Here is a 21169-nt window from a genome sequence, read left to right as displayed (position 1 = left end):
AGAAATGCAGGATGAGAGGACAGGAAAAGAGAAGCCAGAGGAGTTTAAAGGAAAAGGAACATTAGGATCCCTAACTCCTCTTCTAGATTTCCCCCCCCCCCTTTCTTCTTCTACTGTTGCTTAATTTGAGACAATACAAATTCTGACCTTTTCAAGGCTTCCTTTCTTTGAATACGCACAAGACTGCATTCAGTCTACCTGAGGGCATTTTATTTTCTACCTATTTTTTTTTTTTAAGTAGTGAAGCTGAATTAAAGATCTGTTGAATAAGGCCTCAGTCCTGGCAAAGAGGACTAGGACTGTATTCTGAACCCTTGAAGCTTCATTTGAGTGACTAGTGTAATTAAAACATCTGAAAGACTTTCTTTGAAACTTCAAGCCTGCTAAAGGATTTTTTTGCAACTCCATTCTGTGGGTAAAAAAGGGTATTCCCCCTGCTGGTAGGACAAAGTTCCAAAGAATTTTATTGCCAGATCAGTCTTGGGAAAAACTCTGCCCAGATACTGGTTAAACATTGTTTTGCCCAATGGACAGTTGCATGAAAATATTCTTATAGGCAGTCTGATCATATGAGGGGGAAGAACTTTGAATTGTGGTGCCTTTAGACTAGTATACAGGTACATCCCATTATGGGGATATAACTATAATGTGTTGAAATAAATCTTGGCTGCCTAATGAAAAAAATTATTCCAAGATGAACCTAGTCTACACAAAGAGCTAAGCTAATGACATCCTGGAGATTCTTCAGAGAGCTATGCTGAAGTATTTCTCCCCCTTTAGAGAGGCAAGTGTAAACTACTTTGCTGAGCAAAACACTGGCTGGTCAAGCTGCACTTTGTTACAAGCACTGGTTTTAGATAAACTGACTTAGATTTCATGGGAAAAAATACTTAAGTAAGTTGAAGGCAGAACATGGACCTACTCATATCTGAACATGGTCAAGGTGCACAGGGAGCTGAGAGGCCCAACTGTAATTTCAATCACAGGAAGCTTTACTCCAGAGGCCTAGTACCAGATCAGATGACAAAGCAGCAGCATGTGTAGTGTGTCACTATTGTCTCTACTTCCAGGATGCCTTAGATTGAATCTGTAAGTGGTTATAGCCCTGTGGTATGGTGTGGTTTGTTTGTTTGTTTTTAAGCAAATACAAAACGTTTGCAAACACAGCTTTTCAGAGCTTGTTTCACCTACTCAATTATTTTTTTCTAGAAACCTAAAAGAAATGCAGTGCTCAGAGACTTGCTTTTGAGACCAAGATACAGCAAGGTATGAGTCAAAAAACCCAGATACACTTGTTCCCACCTATTCATTTAGATGTCCTTCATACAGAAGAAACTAGAGATCTTTTTGGCCTTTCACTTATCAAAAGCAGCTGTCAAAGGCTTTGGGGGATCCCTCATGTGGCAGCTTTTGGTATTGCTGGCTATATCATTTGCAGAGTCCTGATCTAGTGAGTGAACATAATATGCTTTTTACCTTCTGGGTAAGGCTTTAGCCCTTAGTCCCATCAGTCCCACCACAGCCCACCAGTGCAGCCTCACACAGATGAAACATTACCTGTCTAGCCCCATCCAGACCCTAGAGGGAAGGACTGTATCTCTGTTTTACTACAATATACACTGAGTTCATCGTGGAAGTATCTCTATGCACATAAGCTCCATGTTTTTGTCTTCGTTACATGAAAAGTGCTGCTCTTAAGTTTTGATTACATAATGTGAATTAAATAGTGCAGGGAAAACCCAATGAAGGCAGGACAGGCTGTGGTTGCTAGGTGAGCTGACAGACCAAAACTGATGAGGAAGGTAAGTTTCAATTTTCCCCTTACTATTAACTAACATGAAAGCTGTAACGTGCCTTGTGTCTTACTGGACTTCTACTGATCTTGGTTAATACAAACTTATGATTAAGACAAGTAAGGAGGACAGAAAGATGACCTAGTGAAATGAAGACTGCAATGACTGCTAAGAAAGAACAGCCCAATCTGAAGTTCTGGAAGTCTATTACCTCTTGTGTTTGAAGGAAAGCTCCTTCAGCTTAGAAAAAATTATGCATTTAAGAGCTCCTGACATTCAGAAATGAGTGTTAAAATGCCTGTTCTTAAGCTTTTCCATATATACTGAGAGATGTAATTCATAGGAACACAAGAGCTTCACCATCCTTCATTTTAAGCCATTTTTGTTGGAACACCTTATGCCAGATATGTGAAGTAGCTCTGGACAAGATAACACTTATATTGTTTAGAGGTACTTGGACTTTCAGATGGGAAAGAGGAGGAAAGCCTAAATTCTATTTTGCAACTGACTATTGCATTCTGGATACAGGAGTTGAATGCAGATGCATCACTAACATTTTTTATGCTAGATACAGAAAACACAGAACAGCAAACATTATATGAAGTGATTGAAGCAGATCACATATTGCTTTAAAAAAGAAATTTGCTTTGCATTAAAACTGTACTTTAACAAATCAATTCAATATCTATCCCCTCTTTATTCTGTACAAAGCTTGTGTTTAATTGTATCTTACTCCACAGGGGCTAGTGAGACCTTAGGTCTTTAAGCTGCAATAAGATACAGGCAAAGAAAAGCTTATTATGAACTGAGATAGCAAAGTCTGCTTGCCTCTTTCCAGTCTTCTCTGACTGCTTAAAAAGGTTAAGAAAAAGCCTGACCTTAAATCAGTCAACTACCAGAGAAACTAGTTTTAAGACTGCATGGTTGTAAAACATATATAAAAAAAATGCAGTTTGTCTTTAATTAAAGCAGCAGTAGATTAGTATTATACAAATCACCTCAGTGTGTGTTAGTATTGCTACTCCCCTTTAATTTTGATATTGCCTGTAAAGACAAAATACTGCCTTCTACTACACTGACCTGCATCAATATATGTCTAGCAATTCATACAGACTAATTATAGTTTAAGAAATAGCATTGGAGAGAAGTAACAGATTATTGTAGGTACTCACAATTGTTCACAATTATCAGTAAATACTAGGGGGGAAAAAAACAAAGCTGAGTGAAAACAAATTCAAATACTAAACACTTCATTGCAGCTTTAGTGGGAATCTATATCCAACTAAAAGATGCAATGCAGTACCTAGCTGCATAAGTTTACCTTGCTTATGAATGAATTACTTTTTTCCAAGCAAGTCTTACCTCCTCCTGCTTAGATGCAGCACTTGTGCCTGAACTGGTATTCTCAGTTGTTTGTTTGTTTTTTTTTTTGGCTTGGTTAGACAACAGCATACACCTTAAGTTCTAGTCTGATTATCACCTTGTGCTTCAGCAGCCTTTAAGCATCTTAAACTCTTTTCACACTGCCTCCAGTTTAGCACTATGTTGTTCCTTCTGGAAATGTAAGATTATAGTTCAATTTCAACAGATCAGGATTCAATAACTTTAATGTTCCTACTCCTGAATCTCCTTGTTCTTATAAGCAATAAGAATCTGTTAATAGTTGCTCATTGTTCAGTTGTCCACTGCTAATTGTATCTATCACATAATACTTGTTATTATCCCCATTCTCAATATACTTGCAGAAAAGCAGCTTTTTGAAGGATAACATGTTTGCAGTCTTTTTGCATGTTTGCTACTACAGATCGCTTTGTCAAGGAAAAGAGCACCAGAGTACCACTCAGGCTTTTTGGTGCCATACTCATGCTTTATTTAAAAAAAAAAAAACTTCACATTTACTTTACAAAAAGCCTGCATTCATTTTCAAGAGATCGGATCTCACTTATAAATGGAAACAAGAAGGTAAGAAAATAAATGTTAATTTAACATTTCAGTTGCAGTACAACATCCATCATCTGAACTTAATCATCCAAAACAATCAGTCATTCTTAAAATGACTGTTGTCTGTATCTACAAGAAGCATCATCTGTATTGCTTTGAATAAGAGAAAAGCCTGCAATAATTTGGAACCACATGAGACAGTGTCATTTAGTCTACCTATAAACTCTTGCAGAAACTGAAAGCTCTGGCTTCACTTTCTCCTGTAAGCAAATTGCAAGTCCTCTGTATATTAAGAATCTTAGCATAAAGCTGCTAAATGTTATTCAATGAGAGGATTAAACAGGTACAGCATGAGTGTTTGCAGTTACCATCTAGTTGCCTAGTGCTACATCTTACACAAGCAGCTACCACAAAGATAGTAAACTTAAGTAACTTTGAAGTATTCCTGAAACAGTCCATGTGTCACACCTATGAGGTAGATACACTGTCTTTCCTTTGGAGAAGACAAAGGAATCATCTCTGAACTGCTCCATAGTATGTCAAGCACACTAAACAACCAGACAATCAGCCTGTGTCAGCATTTTACTTTCCCCACTGCTTCCCTGAATTCAGAGCTTTCAAGTGCAACATTCTGTTCAGCACCATGAGCTCTAGGAATAAAAACAGTGAATGACAACATAGATTACTTCCATTCCAAGATAAGGAAGAGGCCCAGCAGGAATGTTTTGAAGCAAGCTGAAGTACTGCCATCACTACTCTATTCCATCCAATTCTGTGGCCTATACTTGAGCTATTTTGTACATGAAGAATCATGATGAGACTACATCCTTTAGTCTGACAGCAGCCATTTTTATCAGATTGAATGACAGTGGGAAAATAAACTGCTATCAGATGGTATAAAGAATAGAGGGCTACAGTTATCAAACATGGTTCAAATGCAGCTAAATTAATGCTTTGCTACCTACAGATGGAAAGCTTAAAGGAGGTATCATCCCTCCCCTCCCCAAGTACAGACTTGTCAATCCTTCATAATTTTTGGTAGTCTTTTAGGAGCCATGAGGAAGGAATTAACAGTGGTCCTTTCACTAAGGCCATAGTTTCATCTGCAGTTCAGCACCATCCTTAGTACCCCTTACCAATAATGGCAAAAACTCTAGCAAGATTTCTTCGAGTCCTTGTTCCTCTTCTCCTAACTTCACATGAGCAGTTGCTTAGTAAACTGGCAGAAAACCAGGCTGGTAAAAGACTGCAAGATTATATAAATGCTTTTACTACCACAGGAAAAAACAGTGGCATAGGCAGAATCTCTTAACTTAGTGAAACTACAAGCTACTCAGCTAATAATGATATCCAGTAATATACCTCTGATACTAAACTACCTGTATGGGCAATGATTAAAAAAAAAAAAAAAAACCTCAAGTATCAAAGTGAAAGTTGTTACATAACCAATAGCATAAAACAGCCATGTTTTCCTCACTAGAAAGAACACAGGAGATGCCAAGTTCAATCACTATCACACACTAGAATGTTACTGCTAAATTTCAACTAAAGCAAACTAAGATAGAACAAGGAATTTAGAACTCTTACTTCATTTATCATGAGAAGTACTGGACTGCTAGCCAGAGTTCCTATGAACTGCTTCTGGCTGAGAAATTTACTATTAACCATCCAATGTCAAGGCAAAGTTCTATGACCTAAAAGACACTGTCTTGCTACAACTGAACTTATCAATTGCTAGTTCCTATGCAAGTCTGCTAAACTGTCTCTCATGCTAGAACTTGAACAATTGGATCTTAACCACTAAGTGGAGAGGAGAAGCTGATACCTTCAAATATTAATTTATTTCTACTTATTTGTACAGTGCTTCAGTCCTTCTACATTCAACTTTTTCCACTGGAGTTCTGGTCAGCATAACCTATTTGTAAAAGGACTAACTTGCTCCAAAAGCTAAAATCAGTAAGAGCTAAACTTCTGTTCATTTGAGGGAATTAAAGTAGGTATTCCAATATATTACAGATTACTACCCTGTTCTGATCCTTTGCCTTTTCTTGTAGAGTACCACTGAATTATTATCACCTGAAGGAAGATTACTTTCCCCTCTTGAAATCTTACAATGAGTTAAAGTCTACAATTTAAGATCACTTATTACCAGGAGGGTTTTTTTTTTTAATAAAGAAAAAAAAAAAAACAACCATCTCCTGACATGAGGCAGGAGGCTTAATCGAAGAGAGGGCAGATACCCTTCCACTTTAGATATTCAGTACAACAGCCATTGCAATAGCTGTAGACTTTAGTATAGCAAAACATTTAATACATAAGCATTTTTGTGAATCAATGCAAGCTGAACCACCACAAACCTACCACTGAGCCAGTCAGATTACAGCACTTAAGGCAAAGTAGCATTTAACAGTTTGCTATGTCATATGTACGATGATCCAACAATCTTAACTCTTTATTACATTATTCTGCCTGGGCTAGCTATGTTATCAGAATATTAAGCAAAGCATCATTGAGGTTGTTCATCCCATTCTTACATTATATTCCATTGCAAGATGAGTAAAGAACATCTTTACATTTCATTTTAGGGAAGTTTATAGTACAATAGTGGCAGTACAGGTAGCTTCAGACCTTAAGACACTGCTTCAAACACAATATGGTGACATGATTTACAGGTACTGCTCAACTCTCATTGGCTCAGATGCTCAGTCCCTGCAGAACAAGTATAGATCAAAAAGAGCACTTTTACATATGGGAAATCAGGAAGGAGATGAAAAGAAGAAAACAGGAAGTCTCAAATCAATGCATTTCCTAAACTGAACAAGCCTTAAGACAGGGTTCAGATCTTTAGACACAGGAAAATATGCATATGAGATGTAAACACTTCAATCTTTGTTCAAGTGTCTGAAGGGCAGCAAACTGACTCTCTGATAGTAAAAGGAGCAAATATTGCAAAGTTACATTCCTGAACGCAAGGGAGTGAGATCAACACCTCGGTTCCTGGTAATCATGTAAGTGGTGCCTGCCACAAAAGAGAATCCCCTTTGGATCATGTATAGCTTTTCTGCTGAGTGCTGAACTAACATATTTAATAACAGAAATGCATCTGTGCTACTACTGGGAAAGACAGGATGATAAAAAACTCAACTTGGACTGATGTACTGGTAAGTGCAAAAAAGTCTGAGATAGAAAAGTGACAGAGAAACTACTTATTCACCCTTTAGTTTTTTTGATTACTTGAAGCCAACAGCTTTTCAAATTCAGTTTCAAGAGTGTACAGTAAATCCAAAGTCCTTCCCCATGTAAAGCTTTGTAAGAGAAGTCCATATGTCTTGATATAGATTACATTCTAGTTTTTGAGAGAACTGAGAACTTATTGAAGAGTTAGTTGCAGTATATTCAGTAATTTTTTTGAGCAAACATTCCAGAGCTACCACTATAGTCAGAATACCTAAGCTGCTGCATGACTCAATAACTAATCATTTAACAAGTTGGGTAAAAAAAATTTATGTAGTAATACCAGTTCAGCACACAAATTCCATGCTTCACAAGTTCTGCTGCTGTATAAGAGTCCTCCTAACATTTACAGAGATAAGTTCAGATTTTTAGCTCACTGCATGCTCAGATCAAAACAGCAGCAAGATGTCTACTGCTACAAGCAGCTATACCCAACTGTGCCTTTAGAATGCTAATTATGCAGAAATCTAGATAATCAGTGTTAACACTGAAGTAGGACCACACACACAAACTTCTTCAGTATGTGTGCTGTACAGAAAGTTCTGAAAAAAAATGCATACAGACTGATACAGATAGTATACAATCAAGACAGATTAAGTCACTACACATTCAGATTGGGGTGAACAGGGAGGGGAAAAATCCCTCAAAGACAGCATACAGATGAGAAGCCAGCATTACAAAGAACTCTAAAGGCACATTTCAGGTAGTATGATTTTGTTAAGACCAACTGCTTACACACACAGGCACAAATCTTAATGGCTACCTCCCCTCCCCCAACAATTATTAACAAAAAAAGAAGTGCATTTTCAGTAATATTAACACCATTCAGTTAATCTGTTCAGTCCAAATGTTTAGCAGTATCTTCCTTATGGTGGTATGGACTCTCTGCACTACTTCAATCCAAAAAAAAATCCAAACAGGCAGGATTAGTAACAGTTGAACTGTTGTACAATTTAACATTTACTCATCAGATCCCACCGATCTTTTCTGTGCCCTCTTGCGGGGCAACCGCCTTGGCGAAGCTTTATCTGAATTAAAAGAAAAAAAAGAAAATCAATTGCTAGAGCTACTTCAGATTAGATGTTATATGACAAAGTATGTACTTTTCTCCCTCCCACACAGATCAAACTGCCCTTCTAGTGTAACACATCACCACACAGAAGACCGTTTAAACAACTCATTAATGCTTTTTAACTGTTATCATCCTAAACACAAGGTAACACTGGGGTGGGGGGAGAAAGTGTTCTTATTCTGTAACATGTAACCTCAGGGCTGAGCCTGTTTAAAACACCAGCTACTAAAACACAAATCCACACCATATCCTTCTGATGCTGCATGCTCTGCTGTTTAAAAGAGTTCCATGCTTAGGAATTACTAAACTTTCAGAAATTTAATGGATTATTTTGGTCACTACTGTTTTTGAGTTTACCTGACTGAAGACTGTGTGACTGTCCTTTACATATTTCATATAAGATGAAGGTATTTCCATATTTGCAGAGATTAACAGCAAGAGAATAATGTTTATCATTTTGGTTGTGGAAAAAAAGAATGAGTCTTACCCATAGAAGCAGCCATATCTAAATATGAGGAGAATACTTTGTAATCAGGTATCTGGTATGGATTAGCAACCCTACTTCACCTGTATGATCACTGGATGCTGAAGCTTGATCTTAAAATTTAAGACTTTATGGTATGCCCGTAATTGTCCTTTACAGTGACAGTGAATATGTAAGGTGGACTTTTTAATCCTTACAGGATTGGAGAAAAGCTAAGGTACTTTGAAGAAAAAAAAAGTGTCTGTGAATTTATAAATACATAGTTCTATTTTTAACAAATTTTAGCAAAATGTTTAGAGCATGAGCAAATACAATGAGCAACTGCCATGCTGTTACAAGTATCAATCAGCACAGTAAGAAGAAGCATCTTTTGACATCTAAAGAGTCTAGAATCTCTGAGGATCTTGAAGGCTATGTATTTCAAAGAATGCTAGTATAGAGTTTTAATTAAACTAAGCCGGAATTAAAGCAAAAAAACACAATTAAGGAAAAGTCCTAAGCCTCAGTTTTTCCTAGATTTCAAGTACTGAAAATACATATCTAGCTTAAAGAAAGGGGTGGGCAGACAGAATTCACATCTTACCAGGATTTTAACTCAGTTTAGATTAAGCTTGTTCTACAGAGAAACTTAGAGCTTCAACCAGTTCTTCTTGCTGGACTAAGGCTGTATGAAACTGTCACATACAAGAAACCAGAGTGTGCAGGATAGAGTTTACAATTTCAGAAATGAAACATTAGTCCTTATACATAGTGTAATATAAATAACAGTTAATAAAGGAAAAAGGCATTAAAAAGTGAAGTTGTCAGCTCCTGGCAGAGTCTGATGTCAGAACTAGAGCCTCTAGGCTTTCTATATGAATAAAGTTGCCAGGCTCTTTCTTTAAGATCACTCAGAACATGCTTATTTCATCAAAACAGGAGTCTCTTTCAAGTTAAAGTAGTTCCTGCAAAGTGTTTTCAGAGCACTTCTCTGATCTGGGCTGCAAGTTTTATCAACTCACCTCAAAAAAGACAGTGCTTTGGTGACAGGAGTTCATCAGGGATAAGGAAGACCTGGATAGACAAGCCTCACTACTAAACTATTAGACTCCAAGTTGAGGTGGTTTTTGTTTCTGACTGAAACAAGATGTGCTCAGCCATTGATCATGATCAGTCCTCCACATTAATCACTAACTGCAGCATGAAATTACACCAAGGTAGTGTGGAGGACAAGAATACATATCTGCATTTCAGGTAAATGGTTCTAGACACTGTTAGAGCAGACCAGAATATTTCACCAATGTATTACAGCTAAGCTACACTACTGCAGTACAACTAGCAATTTTTATTTATGTGTGTGTGCATGTATGTATATAATATACATAACACACACTGTGTTTGTAATCAGTTACTGTTCATGCTACATCACCAATCACTGCATGCAGGAAGCCAGAATTCTATCCATGCTTAATTATCACATGGACACACATCAGTAATTTCCACTCTTTAAAGCACCAGGGTTTGTCTCACCTCTTCTACTCTGCACTGAAGCCATGGGAAAGCAAAACAGAAGAAACAGCAAGAGAAGTTAGAAATATCCACAAACATAGCTGTTCTAAAGAAATCAGATACTGAATTTACTGTTGGGCATTGAGTAGAATTCAGTTATTTTGGACTTGTGAAGGACATTATGATCCAAGTCTTAATGTAGGTTCAAGACAGAGTTACACACTTCTGATGCTTATTTAAGGTTCAGCTTATAAGCAAGCTTCCAAACAACTTACAGAAACCTTCAGATGATGCTTTCCCCCAACATTTAAGCCTTTTGTAATACAGGTTTTGGAGAGAGGTTTTATACTGTTGAAAGAGAGTCTACAGAACAAAGTATAAAATCACCATGATAGCTGTTATTGTATCAACTGTATCAACCAGTCAAGTCTGTTAAATACAAGAATGAGCTGCTAACATAATAGCCTTATTAAGCACAGTGCTTTAGACAACTTTTTATTCCCCAGATGTATACTGTCCTGAGAATTTAGCATGAGCTACTTAACTGTTTGATTAATGTTTGTTATGCTGCAGTTATGGAAGGCAGGCTACTTACTGATTTGATTTAAAGTTTCTTGAGGAATCCAGCTCATATCAACATCATTCTGATTTGATGTTCCCATCTCTACTTTCTGTACTGGTCTCTTCCTCTGAAAATTCAAGAACATAAGATTTTTGCCTTCCACAAAAAGGTTCAGGTAGGACAAATATTAGAAATAACTAATAAGTCTGTATTTAATAAACTGCAATTAGTTCAATGAGAGACAAATTTAAGGTTAGCCCCTGTATCAAGCCACCCTTCTAGCTTAGCTTTAGCTATCTTTACCCATTAGCAATTTATTCAACTAAGCTTGGTGTTACCACTTCTAATTCCTTGCAGTACTAATTCCACACAAAGATATCAAGATTTTATGCATGCCTCGGCAAGTTCATTATACCTGCCGGGGGGGGGGGGGGGGGGGTGAAGGCTGATGGATAATCAAACCTTGATGAGCTGTTTTGTTGTGCTTTCAGATTAGCACAATATTTGTGTTTGAGCATCAGCCTGCAAAATGGAGTTCATAACACAACAGTTATTCCATACTTCTTCCCAAGTGAAGTACTTCAAATTTATCGCAAGTTTGGCTACACAAAGAGATACTTTAAGTATTCCAGCCCATTTTCCCATGCAGATGAGGCCTAAGTTTTCCATGGCTTATACCTGCCAGGCCACTCATACTGACAAACCCTTAGCTATCACATTACTACAAAGGAATCCAGAAGGCCCTAATCAAAATTATAGTAATGCACTGTTAAGCACTAAACAAAGGACTAGACAGCTGGTTTCCCTGAAGTTTGATCTAGTTTAACAGATACACATAGACACTATGAGGAAACTTCTGAAGTTCTACCTGTACCATTCTAGGCCAGAAGTGATTTACAGTATTGCTTTCTTACTTTAAGCATACCATTAAGGTCCTGTATTAACGAGTACATGGAAAAACAAAAACAAAAAAACAAAACACCACACATCACCCACCTTCCTGGATTCTAATAATTGATGTAGGCCAACAATGAGAAGTAGACCAAGTCCAGCAAGGAACATGTACATGAAGATCCTTTAAGAAGAACAATTCAAGAAACCATTAATCTCAAGTATTTAAGTTTACCAACAGGCAGAACAATTAAGCCTAGCTTTGGCCACATGCCTGCTTCATCCTTCACAAGCCATGTGCAGGGGTAGTGGGGAGGAAGCATGATACAATGAACCTGAAACTAAAGTGCTAACACATGTTAAGTACTTCTTCTAAATTTCAGAAGCTGTAACCCCAAATCTAATTTTGAAAAACAGAACATTTGAGCAATGCCATATAAGCTCAGAAACTATATAAACTAGTAATTATTAAATTTTAGTACCTGCAAGGACTCTTTTGCAACACCGTTTTTCAAGATGTTGGGTCATAGGTAGTATTTGTGTGTGTGACTTGGCTTTAACCACTTACAAAACTTTCAAATACATTATATGCTTTTAGCATGCTAATGCAAGGCAAGTACTGCCAGGATATTCATATTTATTGGCAACAGAGCTTTGAAAAGCCTTGCTTTAAGGCATCCAGTTCTGTGTTCCACAGTTAGAATTCCTTAAAATAAACAAAAATGCATGAATTTCATTGACAATTCTACCTGAAATACTTGTTGATAATTAACAGTAGGTGAACACAAATTCAATCTCAAATTAATTTTAGGAGCAGGTAGGACTTTTGTGAGGTGAGGAAACTACAACCTTTGTTGAACATTTTAATTCAAATTTACAACAGAAATTATGGAGTTAAACTGCAGAAGAGAGACTTAACTGAACATCCCTGTATTACGGGAAGTGCCCATTCACAGCATATTAATTCAAACTGGTCCCAATTGATGAATCTGAATTCTTACGAGAGCTCCTTTATCACCAGAATAGCGCACATTTTCAGATGATCAGTTGCTCTTTCACTGATGCTATTCTACTTTGCAAATATGAATGCATGCAACAGCTATTTCCTTTGGTTGCCCTTTTTAAAAGGGAAGTTTGCTCAGTGGGCAAATTCTACCTGTGGCAGGAGAATTCAAATATTCATTGTCTTCAAAAAATAAATTTTCAGAAATACTTAACTCACAGGTTTTCTTAAAATCCCAATCCAATATTAGAATATTTAAAAGTATATTATCACAGCACATACTTGCAACACATAAGGTCTGCCAGATTAACTACATCTTTAAGATAGAAGAATGTTCATGAAAATAAAGAAATCTGCTACCCATAGGGGAAGTGCAACAAAGAATGAGTGCAAGTTCCCTATCTCATACTGAAAGGCATCTTTCAGCTTATATAATCTTGGATTACACTAGAGTGGCTCCAGAAGCATGTTATTCCAGTCTTCGCAGTAGGACCTACAGCCCAATACTCTGAACCATCTACACCTCTTAACTTCTAGGAAAAAACAGACTAGGACAACAAAAGCTTGACAGCTTTGTAATGCTATATAACTATGTAGCATTATGTACTACTCCAGGCTTAAGTTACCTGAGCAGAACACTTGCATAAACTGTTAGTTAACACAGTATCAGTCCCGAAGATTCCTAGTACTGACACAGAACTTAGTTTGGAGGAAAAAAGCTCAGGTTTCCAGTGTATCAAGGTTTTCAGCATATACAAGTCAAATGCCATCAGCAAGACATAGATTACATCTAGCATCCACTAAAATGAAGACACAAGAACAGTCCTCATTGACCCCCATCAATAATCGGTTCTACCAGTATACCAGCTGACTTTCAATCTCCAACCTACTTACGTTTCTCCATCCAGCCCATCTTCTTTTTCAATAATTGTAACTGTTTGATTGAAGACAGCATCTTGGAACACATTGCCCTACAAAGTTTCCATGTATTTTCAATTAATTTCTTCAAGAAGTTTTTTGTACAAGTACAAAGAAAAGTCTTGATATTAGCAAGAAAGTCATACCTAGCCTTGAAGAAATTTTCTGTAGCATTAAAATACTACATGCCAAAGGATCTTATTAGCTCAATCGAAACACTTTGAATGGTACAGAAGTCTTGTACTTCAGCCCACACTAACATAAAAAGGAATCCCCTATTTTAATCCCCATTTATGGTTTTGGAAAAATTCTTCTCCCAGCTGCAACTGCTGGTCATGTATTTGCTCAAAGTTGAATTTGCAGATGGAATTCAGGTTGATTGCTGAGTTTGTTAAAACCCAATCTGAAGGGTACAGTGAAATTTAAGTTATCCCAGAGAAAGTTCTAACTTACTTTCTTAAATGACTACAGCCCACTTCTACATAATTCTAAGGAAATCTAGCTTCCATCGTTAACATAACTTCAAGTCTAACATATACAGCACTCCTCCATGTATATGGAGGACTATTGTGAAACAGTCTTGCTTACTTTGCTTATGCATTTATTGATTTGCTTAAAAAACCTCAAAGGCATTCACTGTCTGAAAAGGTATTAACTTGACTAAGCAATTCCTTCCTGACATTTCCACATAAACTAAAAAATAGGAGAAATGACATCAGGCTTACATTTACATCTCTGTAGTTCAGATTGATAACTAGTCCGAAAGGACGACCACCCATAGGCTCAGCTGGGATGAAAGAGTACTCAAATGTGGCTTGTCTCTGTGGTGGAACTACTGTATTCAGTGGGAGAGCTGTGAAGTTCTGGATATAAAACTGGTAGTCTTGAGGGTAACGGAAAGAAGCATCAAGAGACTCAACAATAAAATCCTCTGTACCCTTATTGCTGAAGCCTACCAGAAATTTTACGATGTTGTTTGCTGGAAAGTCTAGAACACAGAAATGTGCAACTGTTAGAAATTTCATACAGCATACATAGTCCTTGTTTTTAAACACAGAATGCCTGGAAAAGATTCGGTATTTTACAGCTTCACTGTTTTTATGCACATATTGATACACTTTAAGCAGCGGTAAAGAAGCTGATGGCAGATTGGCACAGGACTCTTACCTTCACCTTTCACAAATAAGATGGTTGTGTCAGCACTAGGTGAGGCTTTTGGTTCGCCTGACAAGTCTTCTTCCTCTTTTTCTTCTGTCTAAGAGAAGAGACTTTTTTGAAATAGCCTATAACGAACAGTGATGCGAAGACCATGCTTGTTTTATGAGAACCCCACATGACAAGTATCAGTGTGACAAAACATACAATGACAGTAAACATTAACATCAATTCCTGCAGTTGCAGAATTAGCATATAGAATCTGTGCTCCCTGTAGATTTCATTAGCATCCTTTGCAGCATTTATCCTTCTACAAGTTAGGTTTGACACAGTGACTAACCTCAACTCATCTTGATGTATTCAACAGCATTTAGCTGTACCAAAAGGTTTCTAATCAGAAAGCCACAATAAGGTTTCTTTTTTGGAGTGAAAGGAAGAGGGAAGACTCTAAATGTAAAGTATTCAAATCTAATATATTTTGATTTAGAAAACAAGCATTTTCAAAGTTATAAACAGCCATGACACAACTGAATTACTTCCACTGCAGGGGAGTGTTTAGAGAAGCTTTTTATTCATTTTTAAGAAGTTTGGTGTTATGTCCCTGAAAGTGGTTGCACACTGCTGGAACTAAATGAGTTTATAAATTCACTTGTTCTGGGTTCACCTTTTTGATTATTCACTCTCTAATTAGGCAAACACAAGCATTAAGGGCTTATTTTCCACATGGAGATGGTGGTTCTCCACCCCATAACTAAATGCATAGCTGACCCCATTTTGACCTGTTTCCTAAAGCCACTGCTTGCAAGTTGTCTGGATCATTTGATTTGACTACTAAACCCACCACTTTAAACGGCAGATAGCCAGTTGGATCAGCTGTGCATGTATGATGGGCTAGGAAAGCAATGAACCACAACTGAGCCTGGCATCTCCAAGTCAAGATGCTATGCAAAATCATATCTTGTGTTCCAATGACAGATGCAGCAAACTGCCTAAAAATGACCACTTTGTAGCTTGCTTAGTCTTACATTATGCACTAAAAGCAAGTTACATTTAAGTTTACTTAACAAATTCTAGCGGTATTGAATACCTACCACATCTTCTACCACTTGGAAAAGCCAGTCAACCATAAGCTCAACTTAACATCAGTAATCAAGCAATCAAACATCAGTCCAGCTGGTTTCAAGAACAGTCTACTGGTTCTTCATTTTTTATCATGCATAACTTATCACACTCTTTGTTGTCTTCTCTTCCTAGTCATGCCCTAAACTTCATTATTATAAAATACTCCATTTGATCAACCTGAAGAAAGTGACTCAAAGGAGCAATATGGCCTTAAGAAGCATACCCTGCAACAAGAGTCACAGGCTATGAATGTCATCAAGTGAAAGCAGGCTGCAAAACAAGGTTTTCAGTATTACTGCAGAGCTTAACTAACAAATCCAAGACAGATTTGTACTACAAAGATTCTGTTTCCTCTTGCTCATCAATACAAAATTAGCCAGTATGATGTAGTCCTGTACCCCAATGCCTTTCTCAGTTTACTGAGATGCACCTGGGAAAGAACTGCTAAGAGCTTCTATGAGACTTGGTTATCCCACTTGGTGTTCTTTTTTCTGAACTGCAGTTTTTGTAGTTGGCAGCCTGGCTGTCCCCATGTAGTCTTTCCACTGGTAATTCAGGAAGAAAAAGAAAAATTTTTCTTAAACTTCAGTTGGAATATAAGTTTAATTGGAGACTTTGAAAAAGCAATTTCTAAATATCAATGACACTAAAAAAATACTTACATACATCTAAGCTACCTAGCTTCAAGCACTTTCGGTCTAATTCACACTTCTGAAATAACATTCATGCACAGTTACCAAGTCTGTAGGCTCATCTTCTTCAACTTCTGCTTCATCATCTTCATCTTCAACTACAGTATCTTCCACAGCTTCCTCATCTTCTGCAGCATCTTGAGCTGCAACGAGTAAACCTGCACCTAGCAAAACAAAATGTAAATACAAGCAATATTTTTTCATGTCTAGTTGACCAACAGAAAATTTGACAATGTAGTATGATTTTCAAGCTAATATGTTTGAGGAATTGCTTAAAAATTCTTCGAATACAGTATTTTGAAGCTTCAGCTGCGAAAAACCTCACATTGTACTGAATCTGTGTTGATCTGCCTGCGTCTTTTTCCTTCTCTAACACTCTCTAAACTACTCCTGTACATGCCAGTAAGTTCAAAAAACAGAGTTTATATCTGGATAACCCAAAGTTCAACATTCACACAGCAAAGCTTAAATTGGCAGAAAGTAACAAGTTGCATTAAAAGCTGTTACTTATTTTAATATGTTGACAAATTCAAAAGTTACTTTTTGTTTTGTCATTACAAATCTGAAAATAAAGGACACTTCTACTAGCTCCGGAATTTAATGAGCTTTGTTTCTTCCAAGACTAAGTTTAATAAATGATTAGCATGTCATTCATCTGCTGGTGTCAGAACACCACATTTCCATGTGTATTTATAAAACTTATTTTTGCATACATTTTTCATTCAAGTTATACTATAAACAAAAGTCTTTTTTAGTATGATCTTCTGAATATGATATAGTATTCTACTCACATGTTCAACAAAACTGCACTACTAGTTAGAAAAGAAAACTGGAACTTGAGCAAGGCTCCAGAAGTGCAGTCAGATAACTCATTGCTTGTCTGCTTCTATGGTGTTGAGCCTCATATATTCAAACACTAGCCAGATACGATTAATACAAATACTGGCCATAGTATGAAGTTCTGCCTGTTTCTGGTTTAGAGCACATGCAGGCCAGGCTGCGAACTCTCACGATACACAGGTCTACAAATTTTTTTGATGAAGCTTATCTTTTCCAAAATGAAAAATAGTAGAAAAGAATGGAAGATGGAGTTAGACAAACATCAAGAAGATCTAATTGCTATATGCACACATTTTAAACAAATACTTAAACTTTCACATGGAATAAAAATCCCTAAGCAGGACAAGCACACCCAAGGAATTCGAGATTTTGTGGGGTTTCTCAAAAAAAAAAAAAAAAAAAAAAAAAAAAAAAAAAAAAAAAAAAAGTACAACACCCCTCTCAAGTGGATTTAGACTCACTATTCTTTAGCTCAAAGACTTTTGCTTGTACATACGCACTACCTAACCTCAGACTAACTGCATTGATTTTATTTACTGAAGTTCTTAAAATTAAAAGCCTACAAATAACATGTTTTTAATTAAAACGCTTACACCTGAACAGGTTACTGGTATCTTATGCACATTCTTCATAAGCAACAACACTAGCACATTCTCCTAGATGTCTAAATTACAATCCTTTCAGTGGATGTCAGAAGGGATGATGATGTGGCAACAGCGGGAAAGGAAAGTTTCCCCCTGTGGGAAGGAACACACAATGTGTGCTGCAACTCACTGGCAAAGCTGGGCGAGATCTGGACTGCCCTTCAATCTTTCCATGCTTAATGGTATGGAGGCAGCTTTCAGATCGTGAATCAGATAAAGCTATAGTGTAAACAGAGATTAGCGTTCCGCTATTTGAAGGACACTTAAGGGGCTGGGGGCACAAGGCAGAGAGGAAGGCTGGCAGCCAGGAAATCTGCTAACGATTCACTGTAGAACCCAGAGTCATCCCTGACCGGGGGCGAAGACAAAATCGTCGCTGCTCTGGTTGCAATCTCAAGTCTTTTTGTGTGGGACAATCGAACCCGTGTGCTCCTGAGGCCGATTTCGCAGCCGAGTTTGAGACCGGCCCCCCAGGCAGCAGCAGGGCCCTGCCTGACACTGCAAAGCGCGGTTTCTTCCGCAAGAGAGGCCAGAGCCCGAACCCATCTCAGGGGCCCACATTCCCAACACGAGCCCTCGAGCGTGGCCGCCGCCCCGGGGGCGCATAACAGGACCCCGCTCAGAGCCGAGACACTCCCAGCGCAACCCTCGCCCCATAAGAGCACAAACAGACCCCGGGGCAGCCTCTCAGGCCCTCCTTCGGGCCACGGCAGAGTAGCGCCCAGGGATGAACCGAGGGAAAGCAGAGGAGGCCCAGAGAGTGAAGCCAGCTCAAACCGCGGCGGCACGTGTGCAGGGGGCCAGCGTTCGGAGCTGTCCGCACAGGGCCGGCAATGAAATGAGCAGCGCCCACCCGCCTCCTTCCTTTCGCCAAGAGGACCGCAAACGGGGCTCCAGGTCTCCCAAGCCCGGGGAGAGCCGCTCCCCCACCCCACCGCCCCCAAGACGGGGAAGCGCACGGAGCGGCTCCAGGTCGAGTCCGCTGCGCCACTGGGGAGGCCGCCGCGCGCGGAGCAGCCGTCACCGCTCCCTCTGCTCCCCCGCCCCAATTTGAATCCCCGGCAGCAACGGCCGCTCAGCGCGGCTCACCCGCCCCGACTCGCTCCACGCACGCCCCTGCCCGCGCCCGCGCCCCCGCCCTCTCGCACCTGGGCCGCGGCGGGTGCCGCCAAGCAGCATGGCGGCAGGGAACACCAGCAGGACGAGCAACACCAGCTGCGACGAACACCCCATAGCAGCAACAACCCAACACCCTCCAACCCCCACGCCTGCCCCTCTCGGCCGCCTAAATGGCGATGGCCTCCATCCGGGGACGCGGCCTCCCCTGCCCTCGCCTTGGCCCCGCCCCCGGGCCCCGCCCCCGGGCCCCGCCCCCCCAGCCGAGGAGGACGTGGCTCCGCCGGGGAGGAGGTGGAGAGATCACGTGAGCTTTACGCACGTCTCCGGTCCGCCCGCCCTGCGTGCGCATGCGCCGTCATTTTCCGTTTCCAGGTCGGGGCTCTCCTGCACCTGCAGGCTGCGGGGGACGGGGCGGCCTTTGGCCCCGCGACGTCTGCCCGGCTGCGAGTGCGCATGCGCCGGCGGCACTGCTGCTGCCGGGTGTGAGCGCCGCGGCCGAGCAGGGCTGGGAGCTCTCTGCCTGCTGGTGCCTGCGGGGGGCGGTACGAAAAGGGCTCCGAAAGCATCGCCGGCTGTGTCCTTGAAAGGGCTACGTGACTCTTGGCGTGGAGGAGATGGCTAATTCATACTGAAGAAAATTTTCTTCTGTTAAATGAAATGCAAAATTTAAGATTGAAAAGCCTTCCTGAATCCCATAATCAAAACACTCAGTGAAAAAATCAAGGCCAAAGCCAGTCCCTGGGCTTTCTCTTGCACAATTAATTGAGCAATTCACCTAGAGAGTACAATGGGAAATCAGTGGTGCTTGGTCACAGTCCGTATTTTGCAGTAGCTTTTATTTGTCATTTGTACATGTGCAACTTACTGCCATGCTAGTGGTAAATGGCATCTTTCTTTTGTCACTCATTTTCCATATTTCATTCATTTGATTTTGAACCTCTTGAATCTGCAAATTACAAAAACAAAAGCTGCCTTTCTGCAGTTCTATCTTAACACACTGAAGCTGTTACTGAAATGCTATTAAGTATTGACTGAAGGTAAAGCATAATCATGAAAACTGGAGAACATCCATGTACTATTATTTCTAGTCAGATAATATCTACCCAATGGTATAATGCTATTTTTTCTGCAAAGGTCATTAATTTTTCTGACTTAATAATCTGTGGCCAAGAATGTTTGACTTAGACCTAAGTCATGGTTTTTGGAAAAGCAGCCAAATATTTTTGCCTGTAGGAAATGCAAGAGAGCACTAGCATGCCATAGGAGGTTTTCTGTTTAGCCTTGTTCTATGTCTTCTAAGCAGTGACTATGAATAGAATGTACTTCTTTTCTATCTGAGTTAACTGATCCCAGTGTTACTAGTTAACCTTTATGTATGCTCTTACTGAGTTTGCATGGGGCAGCAGAGGAAGGCGTTAATTAAAGGGGTATGCAAAATATTGATACACCTTGACTAGCCTTAGCAAAACACTTGAGTCTCTCAGACTGCAATACTATAGCTGTTCCTAAACGCCTATTAGGCCATGGCTCCTTTGTACTAAGTACTCTACCCATATTGAACAATTTATAATCTAAAAGGAAAGACTAAACAAAATGAAGCAAGCTGTGAAGAGATTTTTGCACAGACTGCTCTGTGTGTCTGTTCACAGACATAACAAACTACATGTTGACAATAACTGCAATTATTGCAACTTTCCTATTTGACATCTCTCATGTTGGATGCTAATTCTGAGAAGAATGGAAGGAATACTGGGAATTCCTAGCAGTATTTCTCATTGTGTACAAGCATTGTATCCTTGCATTTAAAAATATTTTCAATTTAAATTTACAGCTAGAACTGTTAGGAAAAGGGTCTTCAGTTTCATAACATTCTAAAAAGGGTGAGTGTTTTTAACACCATCTTTTCTGGCCTATGGACTATAACTAATGCTTACCTCAAGTTTCCGGTTTTCATTTTGAACTTCTTAAATGATTCTCCCAGATGTGTACTTCTTTTTTCTAAACTATCAGCAGAAGACAGGCAGCTGTTTATATACATACGCACATAGATCTATATATAGCTTTTGTTTCCACCTTAGTATTTGTGTTAGGCATGACAAAGCGCTTAAGAATCTATTGGACTATCTCCAGCATGTACTATGTGGTTTCTATGAGAGGTGGTTTTAGCAAAGCAATGCTAGAAGTGGTGTCCTACACACAGTGCCAACTTAT

At 39.2% G+C, this 21169-nt stretch overlaps 1 protein-coding gene across 2 annotated transcripts; it reads right to left on the bottom strand.

Moving 5' to 3' along the window:
* Window positions 1–7222: 7222 nt before the first annotated feature.
* SSR1 (signal sequence receptor subunit 1) lies at window positions 7223–19211 on the bottom strand. Of its 2 annotated transcripts, none has more exons than XM_064507085.1 (8): window positions 18988–19211; window positions 16401–16513; window positions 14554–14641; window positions 14112–14374; window positions 13363–13439; window positions 11571–11649; window positions 10608–10701; window positions 7223–7996 (listed from the first exon to the last, which is right to left on the bottom strand). In XM_064507085.1, the coding sequence occupies exons 1-8, from the start codon at window positions 19070–19072 to the stop codon at window positions 7929–7931; spliced, it is 867 nt and encodes a 288-aa protein (XP_064363155.1). In that variant the 5' UTR covers window positions 19073–19211; the 3' UTR covers window positions 7223–7928. The 2 variants fall into 2 exon arrangements, with proteins under 2 accessions (XP_064363155.1, XP_025970625.1); XM_026114840.2 differs by having other exon boundaries at window positions 16401–16519; window positions 18988–19209.
* Window positions 19212–21169: the final 1958 nt, after the last annotated feature.

Source organism: Dromaius novaehollandiae, chromosome 2 (genome assembly GCF_036370855.1).
Source record: "Dromaius novaehollandiae isolate bDroNov1 chromosome 2, bDroNov1.hap1, whole genome shotgun sequence".
NCBI classification, from domain to species: Eukaryota; Metazoa; Chordata; class Aves; order Casuariiformes; family Dromaiidae; genus Dromaius; species Dromaius novaehollandiae.
This window is presented reverse-complemented; position numbering and strand designations above follow the sequence as displayed.